We start from the raw sequence: 19641 nt of genomic DNA on the forward strand, positions 1-19641 counted from the left end.
AGGTCGCGGACCCCTCTGCTGGTGAAGGTCAGCAGGAACACCATCGCCCGGCCGCCCACGTACAGCGTGTCGCTGCCTTCAGGGTGGAACATGCTGATGTAGTTCTCCGGCCGGTTGAAGTGGAACCTGGAGGCCTCTGTGGAGAACCGCACGGAGAGAGAGGAGCACGTTGAGAACGTTGACACGTACGTTTATGTTTGTTAAATCAGAATGAACGTACGTCAACAACAACGACAGCAACCGTCTTTTATGGGATTCCAATAACATAACACTGCTTGTGCTGTTAATAATAATAATTATTCCTACCATTCAGGATTATTATATTAAAAAATATACTATTGCAAAAGTCCAAAATAACATTTTCATGACGTTATTTAAAAATGATGATCCAAGAGGTCAAATCAAAGAGCCCAAAACTCAGGATTGTAGTCTCCATGGCGATGGAGGAGCCAGCTGGACTCGTTGGATTGAACAGAAAGCCGAGCCGCTGACCTTTGAGGTCGAGGCCGGACGCCTTCACACCACCTGGTCCACTTACACCTGCAGCACACTCACAAGTATTGATCCAGCCATCCAATCACACTCACATCTCCACGGCAACCGGCCTCTGTTTAACGAAGACGTGGTTACATAAAGATGGATTCATAAAACATCAACGTTGTGAATGCTTTTTAATCGCCAGCCAGTCGTTTCCTTTCATTTCGTCTCCGCTCCACATTTCTCCTTTTTTTTTTTATTATGCATTTTTGAGTAAAACATTCCAGCATGAAGAGCTTAAAAAGCTTTGAAGCGAACCGAGCCCGCTACCTGTTGGAGCTCCTGAACAATACGGAATATAAAAAAATAGAATAAAAGAACGAGGCGGCGAGCAGAAGACCAGCTTTTCATCTTCAACAAAATGACATTTAATTCAAAAGTAATGATGCGTTTTGCTCCCCGTGATGAAAAGAACTCACTAATAATCACACGAGGCGATTACGCGGTCGTGGTTGTCGGTCACGTTGTATTTGTAATGATTAAATGTGATTTAAATTATGAATAAAGACATCCAGTGTGACAGTGGAGACGAGATGAAGTGGCGGTGATCGCTGGTACGGGTTGCTATCGCCGACCGACTAGGTTGCCATGGAAACAGCGGCCCCTGTGATTGTAAGCTGAAGCTGTGCGCGAGGTGGGCCGACGCGGACGGTGGCGTTTAGTTTCAGTTTACAACGTTTACCACGTGTTTACAGCTGTTGGACCGTAACCGTGGAGACAATACACTTTTTGTAATTCAGTTTAGTTTCATGTAAACGTATATTTATGACAGATATTTTTTTTGGGGGGGGGGGGGGGGGGGGGAAACCAAAAGAACGTGACCTTTTAGAAGGAAACTGACCCTAAAATTAAATTAAATTAAATGTAATTTGTATATATTTGCCAAGACAAATGATCTCAACAACATGGCAGCTTCTCCGTGAGGTAAAGAAGGTAAATATGGAGTTAATGGCTCCTATTTTTTGCATTTAAAGGAGAGTTCCTGTTGAGGAAACCAGACCTATTGGAAATACTCTGCGGCGTTGTCGATGACGACCGTCGTCATGGAGCACTGGGTCCCCATTTCATTTGTTCTGGTTTGATCAAATTTATTATTTTTTTTTTTTATTTAAAAGAAAGATTTTTGCACATTTGTTTTCAGGAGGAAGAAACACACGTTTAAATTTCTGTTAGGCCGAAACACACACACACACAAAATGTAACGCACACACACACACACACAAAGGCTAAGCCCCTCCCCCATCTCATCACCCTGAATAAACACGCTGTCACTCCCAACTCATCAAACACACAGACTTTCACCCAGGAGACCTCTGTTCAGGTCCCGTGTGAAACCGGCTCGTTTCCTATGTCGGCCAATCGCAGCGTCTCACTCGCAGCGTCTCACTCCCAGCGTCTCACTCCCAGCGTCTCACTCTTTTCCTTCTTCTTTTCTCTCGTGGGTGAAAACCTTGAAGGTCTTTTTTTCAGGGGACTCGAAGAGCAGCTGGTTCTCCAGCTTGTTTCTGCTTTATTGATCTGGAGGGTCGTCGCCTCAGAGGAGCAGCGATCGTCCAATGGAGTCGGAACATTAGTGAGTCTGTGTTATGGAAACTGATTCATAAGTGAAGTTAAAATGTGCTAATTAAAAAAAGAGTGAAGCGCAGATGTTGGTTTAGGGAAAAGCTTCAACTTGAATAAATAATACTGGATAGAAGCATTCTACCTCCTCACATGTCTCCTTGTCTCCTTCACCTTCTCTCCTCTACCTCCTCACATGTCTCCTTCACTCCTTCGCCTTCTCTCCTCTACCTCCTCATATGTCTCCTTCACTCCTTCACCTTCTCTCCTCTACCTCCTCATATGTCTCCTTCACTCCTTCATCCTCTCTCCTCCACCTCCTCACATGTCTCCTCTCCTTCACTCCATCACCTTCTCTCCTCCACCTCCTCATATGTCTCCTTCACTCCTTCACCTTCTCTCCTCTACCTCCTCATATGTCTCCTTCACTCCTTCATCCTCTCTCCTCCACCTCCTCACATGTTTCCTCTCATCCATCCTTCACTCTCTCCACCTCCTCACATGTCTCCTCTCCTTCACTCCTTCACCCTCTCCACCTCCTCACGTCTCCTCTCCTCCATCCTTCACCCTCTCCACCTCCTCACATGTCTCCTCTCCTTCATCCTTCACCCTCTCCACCTCCTCACATGTCTCCTTTCCTTCACTCCTTCATCCTCTCTCCTCCACCTCCTCACGTCTCCTCTCCTCCATCCTTCACTCTCTCCACATCCTCACATGTCTCCTCTCCTTCACTCCTTCATCCTCTTTCCTCCACCTCCTCACATGTTTCCTCTCATCCATCCTTCACTCTCTCCACCTCCTCACATGTCTCCTCTCCTTCACTCCTTCATCCTCTCTCCTCCACCTCCTCACATGTCTCCTCTCCTTCACTCCTTCATCCTCTCTCCTCCACCTCCTCACATGTCTCCTCTCCTCCATCCTTCACCCTCTCCACCTCCTCACATGTCTCCTCTCCTTCATCCTTCACCCTCTCCACCTCCTCACATGTCTCCTTTCCTTCACTCCTCCATCCTCTCTCCTCCACCTCCTCACATGTCTCCTCTCCTCCATCTTTCACCCTCTCCACCTCCTCACATGTCTCCTCTCCTCCATCCTTCACCCTCTCCACCTCCTCACATGTCTCCTCTCCTTCATCCTTCACCCTCTCCACCTCCTCACATGTCTCCTTTCCTTCACTCCTCCATCCTCTCTCCTCCACCTCCTCACATGTATCCTCTCCTTCACTCCTTCATCCTCTCCACCTCCTCACATGTCTCCTCTCCTTCACTCCTTCATCCTCTCTCCTCCACCTCCTCACATGTCTCCTCTCCTTCACTCCTTCATCCTCTCTCCTCCACCTCCTCACATGTCTCCTCTCCTCCATCCTTCACCCTCTCCACCTCCTCACATGTCTCCTCTCCTTCATCCTTCACCCTCTCCACCTCCTCACATGTCTCCTTTCCTTCACTCCTCCATCCTCTCTCCTCCACCTCCTCACATGTCTCCTCTCCTCCATCCTTCACCCTCTCCACCTCCTCACATGTATCCTCTCCTTCACTCCTTCATCCTCTCCACCTCCTCACATGTCTCCTCTCCTTCACTCCTTCATCCTCTCTCCTCCACCTCCTCACATGTCTCCTCTCCTTCACTCCTCCATCCTCTCTCCTCCACCTCCTCACATGTCTCCTCTCCTCCATCCTTCACCCTCTCCACCTCCTCACATGTCTCCTCTCCTCCATCCTTCACCCTCTCCACCTCCTCACATGTCTCCTCTCCTCCATCGTTCACCCTCTCCACCTCCTCACATGTCTCCTCTCCTTCACTCCTTCATCCTCTCTACCTTTACCTCCTCACATGTCTCCTCTCCTTCACTCCTTCATCCTCTCCTCCACCTCCTCACATGTCTCCTCTCCTCCATCCTTCACCCTCTCTACCTCCTCACATGTCTCCTCTCCTTCACTCCTTCATCCTCTCTCCTCCACCTCCTCACATGTCTCCTCTCCTTCACTCCTTCATCCTCTCTACCTTTACCTCCTCACATGTCTCCTCTCCTCCATCCTTCACCCTCTCCACCTCCTCACATGTCTCCTCTCCTTCATCCTTCACCCTCTCCACCTCCTCACATGTCTCCTCTCCTTCATCCTTCACCCTCTCCACCTCCTCACATGTCTCCTTTCCTTCACTCCTCCATCCTCTCTCCTCCACCTCCTCACATGTCTCCTCTCCTCCATCTTTCACCCTCTCCACCTCCTCACATGTCTCCTCTCCTCCATCCTTCACCCTCTCCACCTCCTCACATGTCTCCTCTCCTTCATCCTTCACCCTCTCCACCTCCTCACATGTCTCCTTTCCTTCACTCCTCCATCCTCTCTCCTCCACCTCCTCACATGTATCCTCTCCTTCACTCCTTCATCCTCTCCACCTCCTCACATGTCTCCTCTCCTTCACTCCTTCATCCTCTCTCCTCCACCTCCTCACATGTCTCCTCTCCTTCACTCCTTCATCCTCTCTCCTCCACCTCCTCACATGTCTCCTCTCCTCCATCCTTCACCCTCTCCACCTCCTCACATGTCTCCTTTCCTTCACTCCTCCATCCTCTCTCCTCCACCTCCTCACATGTCTCCTCTCCTCCATCCTTCACCCTCTCCACCTCCTCACATGTCTCCTCTCCTCCATCCTTCACCCTCTCCACCTCCTCACATGTCTCCTCTCCTCCATCGTTCACCCTCTCCACCTCCTCACATGTCTCCTCTCCTTCACTCCTTCATCCTCTCTACCTTTACCTCCTCACATGTCTCCTCTCCTTCACTCCTTCATCCTCTCTCCTCCACCTCCTCACATGTCTCCTCTCCTTCACTCCTTCATCCTCTCCTCCACCTCCTCACATGTCTCCTCTCCTCCATCCTTCACCCTCTCTACCTCCTCACATGTCTCCTCTCCTTCACTCCTTCATCCTCTCTCCTCACACGTCTCCTCTCCTTCATCCTTCACCCTCTCCACCTCCTCACATGTCTCCTCTCCTTCACTCCTTCACCCTCTCCACCTCCTCACATGTCTCCTCTCCTCCATCCTTCACTCTCTCTACCTCCTCACATGTCTCCTCTCCTCCATCCTTCACTCTCTCTACCTCCTCACATGTCTCCTCTCCTTCACTCCTTCATCCTCTCTCCTCACACGTCTCCTCTCCTTCATCCTATACCCTCTCCACCTCCTCACATGTCTCCTCTCCTCCATCCTTCACTCTCTCTACCTCCTCACATGTCTCCTCTCCTCCATCCTTCACTCTCTCTACCTCCTCACATGTCTCCTCTCCTCCATCCTTCACTCTCTCTACCTTCTCACATGTCTCCTCTCCTCCATCCTTCACTCTCTCTACCTTCTCACATGTCTCCTCTCATTCGCTCCTTCATCCTCTCTACCTTTACCTCCTTACATGTCTCCTCTCCTTCACTCCTTCATCCTCTCTCCTCCACCTCCTCACATGTCTCCTCTCCCCCATCCTTCACTCTCTCCACCTCCTCACATGTCTCCTCTCCTCCATCCTTCACTCTCTCTACCTCCTCACATGTCTCCTCTCCTCCATCCTTCACTCTCTCCACCTCCTCACATGTCTCCTCTTCTCCATCCTTCACTCTCTCCACCTCCTCACATGTCTCCTCTCCTTCACTCCTTCATCCTCTCCTCCACCTCCTCACATGTCTCCTCTCCTCCATCCTTCACCCTCTCTACCTCCTCACATGTCTCCTCTCCTTCACCCTCTCCACCTCCTCACATGTCTCCTCTCCTCCATCCTTCACTCTCTCTACCTCCTCACATGTCTCCTCTCCTCCATCCTTCACTCTCTCTACCTCCTCACATGTCTCCTCTCCTCCATCGTTCACTCTCTCTACCTCCTCACATGTCTCCTCTCCTTCGATCCTTCATCCTCTCTACCTTTACCTCCTCACATGTCTCCTCTCATTCGCTCCTTCATCCTCTCTACCTTTACCTCCTCACATGTCTCCTCTCATTCGCTCCTTCATCCTCTCTACCTTTACCTCCTTACATGTCTCCTCTCCTTCACTCCTTCATCCTCTCTCCTCCACCTCCTCACATGTCTCCTCTCCCCCATCCTTCACTCTCTCCACCTCCTCACATGTCTCCTCTCCTCCATCCTTCACTCTCTCCACCTCCTCACATGTCTCCTCCATCCTTCCCTCCCTCTGATCCCTTTGTGTTGCATGTTTCAGGTGTTGGTCCTTCTTGTTTATGTTGATGCTGAATTACATTGATTCATACTGAGAGGTGTAACATCACATTCACATGAATAAGATTCTCTCTCTCAATACATTAGTCATGAGGGAATAATTAATTGTACCATTATGCTCTTATTGTTGGTTTGGGAGAAATGCCCTCTGGATTGTTGATGACGTCATGTTCCTCCTGAGGTTTAATGTATTGTAATATCTCTGTCTGCATTATTAACACAACGCCTCCCTACACCACATATCCAGTCACGTGTTACCTTCAACTGATTTAACCCACATCTTTAAACCGGGTTACAAATATCCCTTTTTGGCCCAAACACGCACATTTGGGGGCCCCGTGCGCGGCGCTGTCCGCGGTGCTGAACCCGCTCCAGCACTCTGACGCGTCCCCTCTGACAGGGTTCTATCCGTGCGTGCATGCGCGTGCACGGGGCCGTCATCTTGTGCGTTGCGTACTGTGCTCCTCTGCGGGGAGGGGGACGTTGAGAGAACTTGAGACCCCCCCCCCCCCCCCCCCCCTCCCCCTGAATACATTAGAGGACTGTGTGAGGTGTACCAACGCGTGAGTGGAATAGATAACTAGGAACCGTCCATCCTATTCCCTTCCCTCCTTCCCTCCTTCCCTCCTTCCCTCCTTCCCTCCTTCCCTCCCCTCCCCCATCCTCTCCACGGCTATACGTGTGCACGTATATACACCGTGCATGTGCGGTGGCTGCTACCCAACAGCACCCGTCTCTCTGCTGCAGTGTGGAGCAGCTGCCGCGTCCCGCATTGCAGCTCCGGCGTGTCGCCGTCCAAAGAGTCGCCTGTCGCGGCGACGACGCGGAGGGCGACGGGCCCGCGGTGCGTTCGGGGGCCGCCAGGCAGCCATGTTACTCCAGAAAGGGTTGCGTTCAAGTGCGCCTCTTTGGGTTCATTCCGGCCCGGTGCGCCTGGAGAGGGGGCTGTGGATGGACGCGTGCACCTAACTTGACGGAACCACGCGACGGTGCATGTTGAAGACGAGCGCACACACGTGTGAACGCGCACGGTGCTGAAATACACGCACGCGTTGTCAAAGGGAGAAGCCACAAGTTGCACAAATCACATCCCAAATCATGCAAACGTGCGCGTGAGCGGATGCGCACCACAATGCCCACTGGAAATGGAAAAAAGGAAACAAAAGACCCATAAACCACTGCGGTACCAGGACCGTGAACTAGTCTTTTACTCCAGATGTGCACCCTGTCTGTGCACGTGTGTGCGCGGCCTGATTTACTACTCGGTCAGTGGGGGGAGGGGCACATTAATCCAGAGGTAACCCGTCGATATGGCTTCACCGCTGGCGCGTGCACGTCTCCATCAAAGGACAAAACAACATTAATGAGGGGACAATAAACTCTCACTCTATTCATCCCTCCATCCTTTTATTCATTGCTTCCATCACCCAGCGTGCACATTAATACAACATGATTGTGTGACATGGAGACAACAATAAACAATAAACAATAAACAGTGATACAATAAACGAGCTCCTTACCGTGCAACACAAATTTCAGCCGAGGTGACTTTCCGGAGATCATCGTGGCGAAAAGCGGCAGCAGGATGAAATAATTCATCTTTCTTGAAGCTCCTCCGGAAATTAATAAATAAACTGTTCGACGAGCTCCACAGAATCCTTCTCCTTCCTTCCAGTCGCCTTTCTTTATTCTTTGGGTCCCTTTTTATCCGGATGTGCGCCGCCACCGACTGCTGGTCCCGGTCCGATCCCGTTCCGTCTGCTCCACCCGGCGGTTCAGTTTGGAGAAGTCGGGGTATCAGGCTCCACCTCGGAAACCAACGGGGGGGGGGGGGGGGGGGGGGGGGGGGGGGGGGGGGGGGCTCCTCAGCAGCGGGGACGCAGGAAGGAAAAGTGAGATTGCATCAAAAATATATAAATAAAATAAATAACAAATAAAAAGGTTTAATAATTACAGGATTACGGGTCGAACCTGTTGATGGAAGATGATTTTACTTCCGTTAAGATCACATCAGTGTTTATGATGAATGTCCCGTTTTCCAAATCTACTGAAATCACGACCACATCTCCTCGTGCACACGGACAATGACTCGTAATTGCACATGGAATTTCATGATGCAATATGTTATTATCTGGGAATTTTTTTTTTGTTTTTGCGCAACAGCCCTCAGCTGCAGCATGTCTAATCAATACCTGTCCATAAGTCCCGAGAGATGAGGATGAATCAGCACTTTGGGCCGCGGAAGTTAATTCAATCAAATTCCTTAACGTTGAATGTTTGTTGGAAACAACCAAAATTATGTTTCCACGTTCAGAAGACGTTCAGAAGACGTTCAGAAGACGCTCAGAAGACGTTCGGAAGATGCTCAGAAGACGTTCGGAAGACGCTCAGAAGACGTTCGGAAGACGTTCAGAAGACGCTCAGAAGACGTTCAGAAGACGTTCAGAAGACGTTCGGAAGACGCTCAGAAGACGTTCGGAATACGTTCGGAAGACGCTCAGAAGACGTTCGGAAGACGTTCAGAAGACTCTCGGAAGACGTTCAGAAGACGTTCAGAAAACGTTCAGAAGACGTTCAGAAAACGTTCAGAAGACGTTCAGAAGATGTTCAGAAGACGTTCAGAAGACGTTCAGAAGACGCTCGGAAGACGTTCAGAAGACGTTCAGAAGACTCTCGGAAGACGTTCAGAAGACGTTCAGAAAACGTTCAGAAGACGCTCAGAAGACGTTCAGAAGACGTTCAGAAGACGTTCGGAAGACGCTCAGAAGACGTTCGGAAGATGTTCAGAAGACGTTCAGAAGACGTTCAGAAGACGCTCAGAAGACGTTCAGAAGACGTTCAGAAGACGTTCGGAAGACGCTCAGAAGACGTTCGGAAGACGTTCAGAAGACTCTCGGAAGACGTTCAGAAGACGTTCAGAAAACGTTCAGAAGACGTTCAGAAGATGTTCAGAAGACGTTCAGAAGACGTTCAGAAGACGCTCGGAAGACGTTCAGAAGACGTTCAGAAGACTCTCGGAAGACGTTCAGAAGACGTTCAGAAAACGTTCAGAAGACGCTCAGAAGACGTTCAGAAGACATTCAGAAGACGTTCAGAAGACGCTCAGAAGACGTTCAGAAGATGTTCAGAAGACGTTCAGAAGACGTTCAGAAGACGCTCAGAAGACGTTCAGAAGACGTTCAGAAAACGTTCAGAAGACGCTCAGAAGACGTTCAGAAGACGTTCAGAAGACGTTCAGAAGACATTCAGAAGACGCTCAGAAGACATGTCTCCGTGGTGGGCCTCATCCAACCAGCCTCATCCAACAAGCCTCATCCAACAAGCCTCATCCAACCAGCCTCATCCAACCAGCCTCATCCAACCAGCCTCATCCAACCAGCCTCATGCAACAAGCCTCATCCACCAAGCCTCATCCAACCAGCCTCATGCAACAAGCCTCATCCAACCAGCCTCATCCAACCAGCCTCACCCAACAAGCCTCATCCACCAAGCCTCATCCAACCAGCCTCACCCAACAAGCCTCACCCACCAAGCCTCATCCAACAAGCCTCATCCAACAAGCCTCATCCACCAAGCCTCATCCAACCAGCCTCATGCAACAAGCCTCATCCAACCAGCCTCATCCAACCAGCCTCATCCAACCAGCCTCATCCAACAAGCCTCATCCAACCAGCCTCATCCAACAAGCCTCATCCACCAAACCTCATCCAACAAGCCTCATCCAACCAGCCTCATCCAACCAGCCTCATCCACCAAACCTCATCCAACAAGCCTCATCCAACCAGCCTCATCCAACCAGCCTCATCCAACCAGCCTCATCCAACAAGCCTCATCCAACCAGCCTCATCCAACCAGCCTCATCCAACAAGCCTCATCCAACCAGCCTCATCCAACAAGCCTCATCCACCAAACCTCATCCAACAAGCCTCATCCAACCAGCCTCATCCACCAAACCTCATCCAACAAGCCTCATCCAACCAGCCTCATCCAACCAGCCTCATCCAACCAGCCTCATCCAACCAGCCTCATCCAAGCAGCATCATCCAACCAGCCTCATCCAACCAGCCTCATCCAACCAGCATCATCCAACCAGCCTCATCCACCAAGCCTCATCCAACCAGCATCATCCAACCAGCATCATCCAACCAGCCTCATCCAACCAGCATCATCCAACCAGCCTCATCCACCAAGCCTCATCCAACCAGCATCATCCAACCAGCATCATCCAACCAGCCTCATCCACCAAGCCTCATCCAACCAGCCTCATCCAACCAGCATCATCCAACCAGCCTCATCCACCAAACCTCATCCAACCAGCCTCATCCACCAAGCCTCATCCAACCAGCATCATCCAACCAGCATCATCCAACAAGCCTCATCCACCAAGCCTTATCCAACCAGCCTCATGCAACAAGCCTCATCCAACCAGCCTCATCCAACAAGCCTCATCCACCAAGCCTCATCCACCAAGCCTCATCCAACCAGCCTCATCCAACCAGCCTCATCCAACAAGCCTCATCCAACCAGCCTCATCCAACAAGCCTCATCCACCAAGCCTCATCCAACAAGCCTCATCCAACCAGCCTCATCCAACAACGTGTTGAACTCGTTGGGGGTCCTGGAGAGTGACACACGACCATCGTAACATACAGTATGCATTTATTCTCAAAACGTTATGAAACGCCTTCTGAGAAAGGAACAAAAGAAAACAGATTGCTATTGTTAGAGTTGACGAGCATATTGTGTAAAACTAAAATAGGAGAAACATGAGATGTGTCGTCTGCCTCCTTCCAGATGATTGACAGACGGCCTGATAATATTAGTGAGATGTTTCTGGTGCAGCATCGACCCGCTTCCTCTCTTCATGCTCGGTTTCCATCGGTCCCTAAATCGTGATTAAACCTTCACTTCCAGTCTGTTGCACACATGACCTCACTCCACAGTGATGTCATCAGTGGAGCGCTGAGGGGGGGGGACGTTTCCTCCTGGATCACTACGGTCTCCTTCAGCACCGCAACCGTCACCTGTCTCTGGTGGCCTCCTGGTGGACGCTCTCCTGGTGGACGCTCTCCTTAAGGTGAAACCTCCTGGTGGACGCTCTCCTTAAGGTGACCGGTGACCTCCTGGTGGACGCTCTCCTTAAGGTGAAACCTCCTGGTGGACGCTCTCCTTAAGGTCACCTGTGACCTCCTGGTGGACGCTCTCCTTAAGGTGAAACCTCCTGGTGGACGCTCTCCTTAAGGTCACCTGTGACCTCCTGGTGGACGCTCTCCTTAAGGTCACCTGTGACCTCCTGGTGGACGCTCTCCTTAAGGTCACCTGTGACCTCCTGGTGGACGCTCTCCTTAAGGTGAAACCTCCTGGTGGACGCTCTCCTTAAGGTCACCTGTGACCTCCTGGTGGACGCTCTCCTTAAGGTCACCTGTGACCTCCTGGTGGACGCTCTCCTTAAGGTCACCTGTGACCTCCTGGTGGACGCTCTCCTTAAGGTCACCTGTGACCTCCTGGTGGACGCTCTCCTTAAGGTGAAACCTCCTGGTGGACGCTCTCCTTAAGGTCACCTGTGACCTCCTGGTGGACGCTCTCCTTAAGGTCACCTGTGACCTCCTGGTGGACGCTCTCCTTAAGGTCACCTGTGACCTCCTGGTGGACGCTCTCCTTAAGGTCACCTGTGACCTCCTGGTGGACGCTCTCCTTAAGGTGAAACCTCCTGGTGGACGCTCTCCTTAAGGTCACCGGTGACCTCCTGGTGGACGCTCTCCTTAAGGTTAAACCTCCTGGTGGACGCTCTCCTTAAGGTTAAACCTCCTGGTGGACGCTCTCCTTAAGGTCACTGGGGCCATAGAGATGGAGGAAGACGGCTTCAGTGCAGCAATCATCCTCATCCCACCATGTTGTTGTTGTTGTTGTTTATAACGATTCAAGGTACACTTATTATCTAAAGCCGCTACATGTTTCTTTTCATCAGCAATGTGCTCAATTATACGGTTGAACACATGGAATTAGAAAGCTCAGGCCTCTAAAACTAACAAGATGAATTAATTATAACTCCAAAGGACCAAAACTGAGATGAAAACATGAAAGTCTTAAGCTCACAATGAAGAAGAACACCTCCATCATGATGCATCGTCCTTCCAGTGGATGGACGATGCATCATGATGGAAAAGGGCGTAAATGGAGGTGTTCTTCTTCATTGTGAGCTTAAGACTTTCCTCTTTCCTCACCACAAGCATCCTGACTTCTATTTACTCACAACACACTTAAAGCTAATTGTTGCACTTTGGTAAGTGGCTGTTGTAATTAATCCCTTAAATGTGAAGGTTTAGCACCACTTGCTGGTATAAACCAGTGGGCTGCAGGATGATAATGGGAATGTATACAACGAGTTCATGGTGTAACAAGATGAAGTCAGTTACTTCAGAAAAAAATACTAATCATAAAAACACAGATATAAGTCACAGATTCCGTCATAAAGCTGTTATATATGAATATGGCTATGATTAAAAAGTTACTGATAACCAAAACCTGCAAAGAGGATGAAACCTGTTGTCGTGGCGTACTGGTTCCCACTAAATTGGATTGGAGGTCCATTCATACATTGTCATATTCATGTAATGTGTTTATGTAACTCTGTTCATCTGGTCACATGACATCTATGCATCTGTCCATCCGGGGAGAGGGATCCTCCTCTGTTGCTCTCCTGAAGGTTTCTTCACTTTTTTCCCTGTCAAAGGTTATTTTTGGGGAGTTTTTCCTGATCCGATGTGAGGTCAAAGGTCAGGGATGTCGTATGTGTACAGATTGTAAAGCCCTCTGAGGGGAGTTTGTAATTTGTGATATTGAATATTAATAACAGCTGTGTCGTGTCGGCCTGAGGAAAGACCACGAGCCCTGAATGGTCCCTGATGGTCGTCGGAGAGTAGCGGTTATGGTTAAATACATGTAAACCAATACAATGTCCTCAAGGGGTGTAAACACAACTGTGTGAATGTGTGTGAATATACATACATGCATCCCCAAAAAAAAAAAAGAATAACTTACCTGTCAAATAACATCCAAATGCACAGAAATACATATCTACCACGACTAAATGACAAAGAATAAAAATGTCTGCCCACCCGTAACTCAGTTCTGAAGTTTAATTCAACTAACTGACCAAATGGCTCAAGAGTTGCATCTTAATTTGCAGAAAACCAGAATATTGTTCCATTTCTTTAGGATGAATAGAGATCTGGAGCCGGTTCCTATTCAAACAAATCACTGCATGAAAATGTATTGGAACAAAATTGATATATATGTTAGAAGAGTCTACAAAAAAACTATATAAGTCAATACTATAAAAAGTGTATTTCCAAATAATGAACCGAGAGCAAAAAGAATCGTGTTTTCCTTCTTCTTCTATCTGCAGCGTTCCAGCTCCTTATTTAGGTCATCTGATCATTTAGAGCCGATCCCCCGACACTCAAATGCCTTCACTGTCATGTTCAATGCATCTGTTTTCAGTGTGTGCATGCCCGTCATGGAGGGGTGGGTGGGGAGGGGGGGGGGGGGCGTGGCTTATGAACACCACCTTTAATCTGCCCCTTTCTGTCGGGAGCAAATAGTGGTATTAAAATAGATAATACGAGGGGTCGGGAGGCCAGACAGAGCGATCCACGTGGTTTAAACTCTGCCTTGTTATCACTTCCTTTCTTTTCTGTTGCATTGTGGGTATTCTGACCGACACAGAGGTCTTCTGTCCGGTGACTGCAGGTCTTCAAGTGCATTATGGGTTGTTTAACAGAGTCGGCAGTGAAGACGATGCAGCAGGGGGAGACAGTTCACTTCTAAAGATCTTCTTCTTCTTCTCCAGAAGACAAGCGTGTGTGTGTGTGTGTGTGTGTGTGTGTGCGTGTGTGTGTGTGCGTGTGTGTGTGTGCGTGTGTGTGTGCGTGTGTGTGTGTGTGTGCGTGTGCGTGTGTGCGCGTGTGTGTGTGCGTGTGTGCGCGTGTGTGTGCGTGCGTGTGCGTGTGTGTGTGCGCGTGTGTGTGTGCGTGTGCGTGCGTGTGTGTGCGCGTGTGTGTGTGTGTGCGGGTGTGTGTGTGCGTGCGTGTGTGCGTGTGCGTGTGTGTGTGTGTGCGCTTGTGCGTGTGCGTGTGTGCGTGCGTGTGTGTGCGTGCGCGTGAGTGTGTGTGCGTGCTTGTGTGCGTGTGTGTGCGTGTGTGTGTGTGTGCGTGTGTGTGTGTGCGCGTGTGTGTGTGTGTGTGTGTGCGTGTGTGTGCGTGCGTGTGTGTGCGTGTGTGTGTGTGCGTGTGTGTGTGTGTGTGTGCGTATGTGTGTGTGTGTGTGTGCGCGTGTGTGCGTGTGTGCGTGTGCGTGTGTGAGTGTGTGTGTGTGTGTGTGCGTGTGTGTGTGTGTGCGTGTGTGTGTGTGTGTGTGTGCGTGTGTGTGTGTGTGCGTGGCGTGCCGCCAGCTGGAGCTTCGTTGTCTTCCAAAAAAGGACAACGGGGCGACTTCCTGTCTGGAATCGAAACATGAATTCCTCACAATGGACTCAGAGATTAAGTGCTTTTGGTTACGCAACACAAAATGTCTCCTTCTCTTGCCAAATGATTCAGAGGAAGATCCAAATTGGTTTTGAGATGATTGGATCCCCCCCCTGACCCCCCCCCCCCCCCCCCCTACACACACACACATTTGATAAACAATCCAGAATAATTTGTAATTTGTATGAAACAAAAGACATCCACACACACAACGCTGGTTTAGATAGAGGCATTTAATAAAGTAAAATGAAAAACAAATAAGTGTACGTGTGCAGCGTTCACGCCCTCGTTTCCTGGCTTTGTGCGTCTACAGGTACGTTCATACAAGAGTGCAATATTTGAGTGACGCTAATCCCCAGAACCAGATAAAGTGATAGAATAATAAACCCAAACGCCCTTGACCTAATATTTACAAAACAACAACGATCAGGTGAGCGTTCCCTCCGTCGACGCGGAGAACGTTACCGAGGCACGTGTTTTTAATAAACATTTACGTGGGTAGAAAATTAAAAAATAAAAACGTAGTTTCTCGAATATATTTTTTTTTAAAAAGGACGAAATCATAGCGAGTCACCTGCTGTAATAATCCAATAATGTGTTAAAAAAAGAAAGAGGGTGGACTTGTTTTGAGCATGTGAAAGGATACATTCCCCTGTACATTATGGTCTGTATCAGTGTCCTTTGCACTGCTGCATGATCTACTTAAAGTAAGCAGTGCCTTTTGCAGAAAGCACCATTATCCAATGTGGCACACTGTACCTGAAGCATGCTGGGAAAAGCTAAGAAATGTCACCATGAAGTTGAGGATCATAAATGGTTTGGCTAGTCTATTCCATATGTTTATTGCGAGTATCCAAAAAGCTTTATAATCACATACACGTACAGCCAATGCCTGGATTGCCGTTCTTTGACACGATCCTCATGTGGGTAAAGATAAATAGCATCCCGAGGGTTAAAAGGACAAATGTGTACATGGCTTGTATTGGCGAGTGAAGACATAAAGAACACGTGTACGATATGATTCAAACGAGCACCTGATGTGTTGACGATGCAGAAACCTGTCAAACTCTCGTCAGCTGTGAAAATGTATTTACCTATTTTATACTTACATGCTACATACACAATTAGACCTGTGCTAAGTAAGTGTTACTTTGCTTTATTCAAATTAAAGAAATTGCTGAAAAGCAAATGTACAACAACCACGAGAGAGCTCTGCCTTCAATCTGTTTACATCTTTCTATCCCAAGATCGTGAGATATTCATTCGTTAGACTCTCTATAATAAGAAGAGGGCTTCCACGAGCCCAACACACTGGCTCTGATTTGCCTTCAGAAGGGTCCTTCGAGTAGAGGTATCTGTCCTCGGGTGTCCCGGTGTGCAGAGGAACTCACGGTGGAGCTGGTGGCCCCCTGTTCACCTCTTCCTCGGCTTTAAATGAGTTTCATGGTGAACCTGCCACCGTCCCCTCCGTCGCCTCCACCGCCCATCGAAGACCGGGGAACGAAGTCAATCGTCGCCGTGTGCTTGATCTGACCTTTGCTCTGGCTCCAGAAGAACATGAAGACAAAGCAGATGGCCACCGAGCTTAGAAAAGACAGGAAGCCCATGGTGGTGGCGATAATCAGGGTCTTCGCGTCCAACGGGTACGGCTTGGACATTTGAGCCGAGGAGTTGGCAGCTTGGGAGTTCGAAGGCTCTACCCAGCCCTCGTCCGAGAAGAAGGGGATGGTTCGGTTACGGGGGAGCCCCTTCACGTACAAGCCCACGGTCAGGCTGTCGTTGCCGGCCGCATTGCCCGCCAGGCACTGAAATGTGCCACTGTCCTGCACTTGGGCGAAACGCACTTCCAGAGTACCGTTGGGCAACACTCGGATGCGTCCCGTTGGAGTGACTACATTCTTATGGGATGAGATCCAGGTGATGGACGGGAATGGATCCCCGTCGGCCTTGCAAGAGAAAACGACCGTAGTGCCCTCCTCTACTCGCGCCTCCTGCGGCCTGCGGTCCATGACCCGGGCGGGGCGGCACGTGAACAGCCTGGGGAGCTCCTTCTCGGAGAACTCTCTGAACTCACGCCGTCTCACCACGTCGGGCGACGAACAAGTGGGCTGATTGCCGTCAAAGCTCAAGCGCAGTCGGCGACGTACGACCCACAGAAGCCGGCAGTCGCACGCCAAGGGGTTCCCATCCAACCGCAGCACCTGAAGGTTCCCCACGGAGTGGAAGACGCTCTCTTCCAAAGTGGTGAGCTGATTGGACGTTACGTTCAGCATGCGAAAATAGGCCAGTCCCCTAAAGGCCCCCGGCTCTATTCGTAGCAGGCTCCCCCCTGCTAGGTGTAACTCCTGGAGTCTTAGGAGGTCCCCAAGCAGATTACCCTGGATAACAGAGATGGGGTTGTAGGACAGGTCCAGGTAGCGCAGATACACCAGGTGACGGAACGCCGAGTAAGGAACGGTACTCAGGTTGCAGCTGTTGATGACAAGCGACGTCAGATTGAGACCGATCAGGCTGTTGCTAGCCACGGTGTCCAAGGCGGGCCAGTTCGCTATCAGGAGGCTCCGCAGGCGGTGGAGTCGTCGGAAAGCGTTGTTGGGCAGCGTGGAAATGGTGAGGCGCAGCATGCGGACGCGCGTCAGGCTCTGGAGGTGGGACAACGCCTCGGTGGGAACGGAGGTCAGGTTGCTGCGGTCCAAGTTGAGCTCCTGCAGATTCTGCAAACCGAAGAAAGCCCGCGGGGAGATGAAGACCAAGTCGTTCTCCTCGACCTCCAGCGTCTGCAGGTTGGCCAGTTCTTTAAAGGTGTAGTCCAAGAAGACCAAAATCTCGTTCTGGCTCAAATCCAGAAACCGCAGACTGGAAAGGCCAGAAAACACCCCGACCGGAATGATCTTCAGCCGGTTGTTCTTAATCCGGAGAGTCCTGAGATTCTGTAGGCTCTGGAAGGCCTCCACCTCGATCATGGAGATTATGTTATCGCTGAGATCCAACTCTTGAAGTTGCGGGAGGCCAGAGAACTGGCGTCGCCCGACGGTCTTAATCTTATTGTGAGATAAATCCAAACGTCTGGCATCGCCGGAAAAGCCCTCCGGCACGGAGTTCAGGTGTTTACCGGAGCAGATGACTTCTTTGGCCTCCGGTCGACACGCACAGCGCGGAGGACATCCTCCCGCAGACACACCCGGTCCAAACTGAAACAGGATGCTCCAAGCCCCCCATCGGACCACCAACCCCACGAACATCTTACCCCCCCAGCCTGAGAAGAGACACACACATAAAAGACGTTAGCGCTGGTGTTTAAAGAAAAGAAACTGTGTTAAATTACAAGCTAGGTATGTTTGCGTTTCTTGCATTTGTACCGTTTCAGTTTCGGAGTGCAGATTCTCATAACCAGTGGCAGTCAAGTTGGAATCAGACTTGAGTTCAGTCGTCTGTAGAGTGGCCTGGAGAGAAGACAATAATGAGAGAACAATAAATAAACAAACGGCTTTTCACACTTAGTTCTATTTCAGAATAAAACCACCTGACCCCACAACTGTTATGTTGTGATACAATTGAAATGAATAAGAAAGTGTGAGAAGCGATCGCTTTTGTTCTGGCTGATGCATTAGTTCAACACTTCTCAGCTGTCGTAGAAAAACAACAACAACAACAACAACAACAGGACAAAGCAGATGAATAAAAACAACAACAACAACATACAAAAAAATGAAACTTTCTCAGCAGGGGAACGGATTCTAATTGTCTTGTTGCGTTTGGAGCTGGATCTTCAACTCCTCCACACCAAAAGGTCCTCAGGTGTGTGACGAAGACCCGGATATGGTGACCCACCATAAATCCTGGTGCCCCCTTGGTCCGTGTTTTATACATTTGATACGACAGTGAACACAACACAAAGTGTCAAAGAATACGTCTCACTCATTTTATCCTCCCAAAGACTGGAAAGGTACCTCTAACGATACGTAACAAGTCTTCTTCACACTTAGGAGCCAGCAACAGGATGAGGGGGTGATATAGATTTTCAGAATAAAATGAATGTATTTTTTTTTTCTTCCTCCAAATTAAGAGTATATGTAAGTGTAAAGAGAGAGATATGTGATGTTGGGCTGGTTACCTGACGTAATGTATGTCACAAAATGTTCAAGTTCAGAAGACATGAAAACCAGCGTTGCCATAAAGATGAAAATCCTTAAACGTGAACGAAGAGAAGAGACTAATCAAAATAGATATTAAATAAATTATTGTTGACAATGTGTGAGGGAAGAAAGCAACCGTTGCATTTCTGTAGAAAAGACGTCCGAAAAGAACCCCACTAATGTGAAATATTACACAATTACATTGCTCTGCTCGTTCTATTGAATAAACGGGTTCTGGGGAAGTGTGTGATGTAAATTATGTAACAACCACCTCAGAGACTTCCTACAGTACCTTACAGAGAGCAACCTTACAGAGAGCAACCTTACACACGGCAACCTTACAGAGAGCAACCTTACGGAGAGCAACCTTACAGAGAGCAACCTTACAGAGAGCAACCTTACAGAGAGCAACCTTACGGAGAGCAACCTTACAGAGAGCAACCTTACAGAGAGCAACCTTACGGAGAGCAACCTTACAGAGAGCAACCTTACAGAGAGCAACCTTACGGAGAGCAACCTTACGGAGAGCAACCTTACGGAGAGCAACCTTACGGAGAGCAACCTTACGGAGAGCAACCTTACAGAGAGCAACCTTACAGAGAGCAACCTTACGGAGAGCAACCTTACAGAGAGCAACCTTACAGAGAGCAACCTTACA

General features: G+C 49.4%; 2 protein-coding genes across 2 annotated transcripts in view; both read right to left on the reverse strand.

Moving 5' to 3' along the window:
- The window catches only part of si:ch211-113g11.6 (uncharacterized protein LOC559008 homolog), a 28501-nt gene extending 20580 nt beyond the window's left edge, over positions 1 to 7921 (reverse strand). The window contains exons 1-2 of the mRNA XM_034553223.1: positions 7843 to 7921; positions 1 to 136 (exon numbers count right to left, since the gene is read on the reverse strand). The exon at positions 1 to 136 is cut by the window's left edge and continues 4 nt beyond it. Coding sequence (XP_034409114.1) covers positions 1 to 136; positions 7843 to 7921 — 215 coding nt within the window. The remainder of the gene's footprint in view (positions 137 to 7842) is intronic.
- An 8356-nt stretch (positions 7922 to 16277) lies between these two features.
- lingo4b (leucine rich repeat and Ig domain containing 4b) lies at positions 16278 to 18089 on the reverse strand. The gene has a single exon (XM_034553221.1). It carries the CDS (start codon positions 18087 to 18089, stop codon positions 16278 to 16280), a length of 1812 nt encoding a protein of 603 aa, XP_034409112.1.
- Positions 18090 to 19641: the final 1552 nt, after the last annotated feature.

Source organism: Cyclopterus lumpus, chromosome 16 (genome assembly GCF_009769545.1).
Source record: "Cyclopterus lumpus isolate fCycLum1 chromosome 16, fCycLum1.pri, whole genome shotgun sequence".
Taxonomy (NCBI): Eukaryota; Metazoa; Chordata; class Actinopteri; order Perciformes; family Cyclopteridae; genus Cyclopterus; species Cyclopterus lumpus.

Coding starts and splice junctions, on each gene's coding strand:
- lingo4b (XM_034553221.1), bottom strand. CDS start 18,089: ATGTTCGTGGGGTTGGTGGTCCGATGGGGGGCTTGGAGCATCCTGTTT.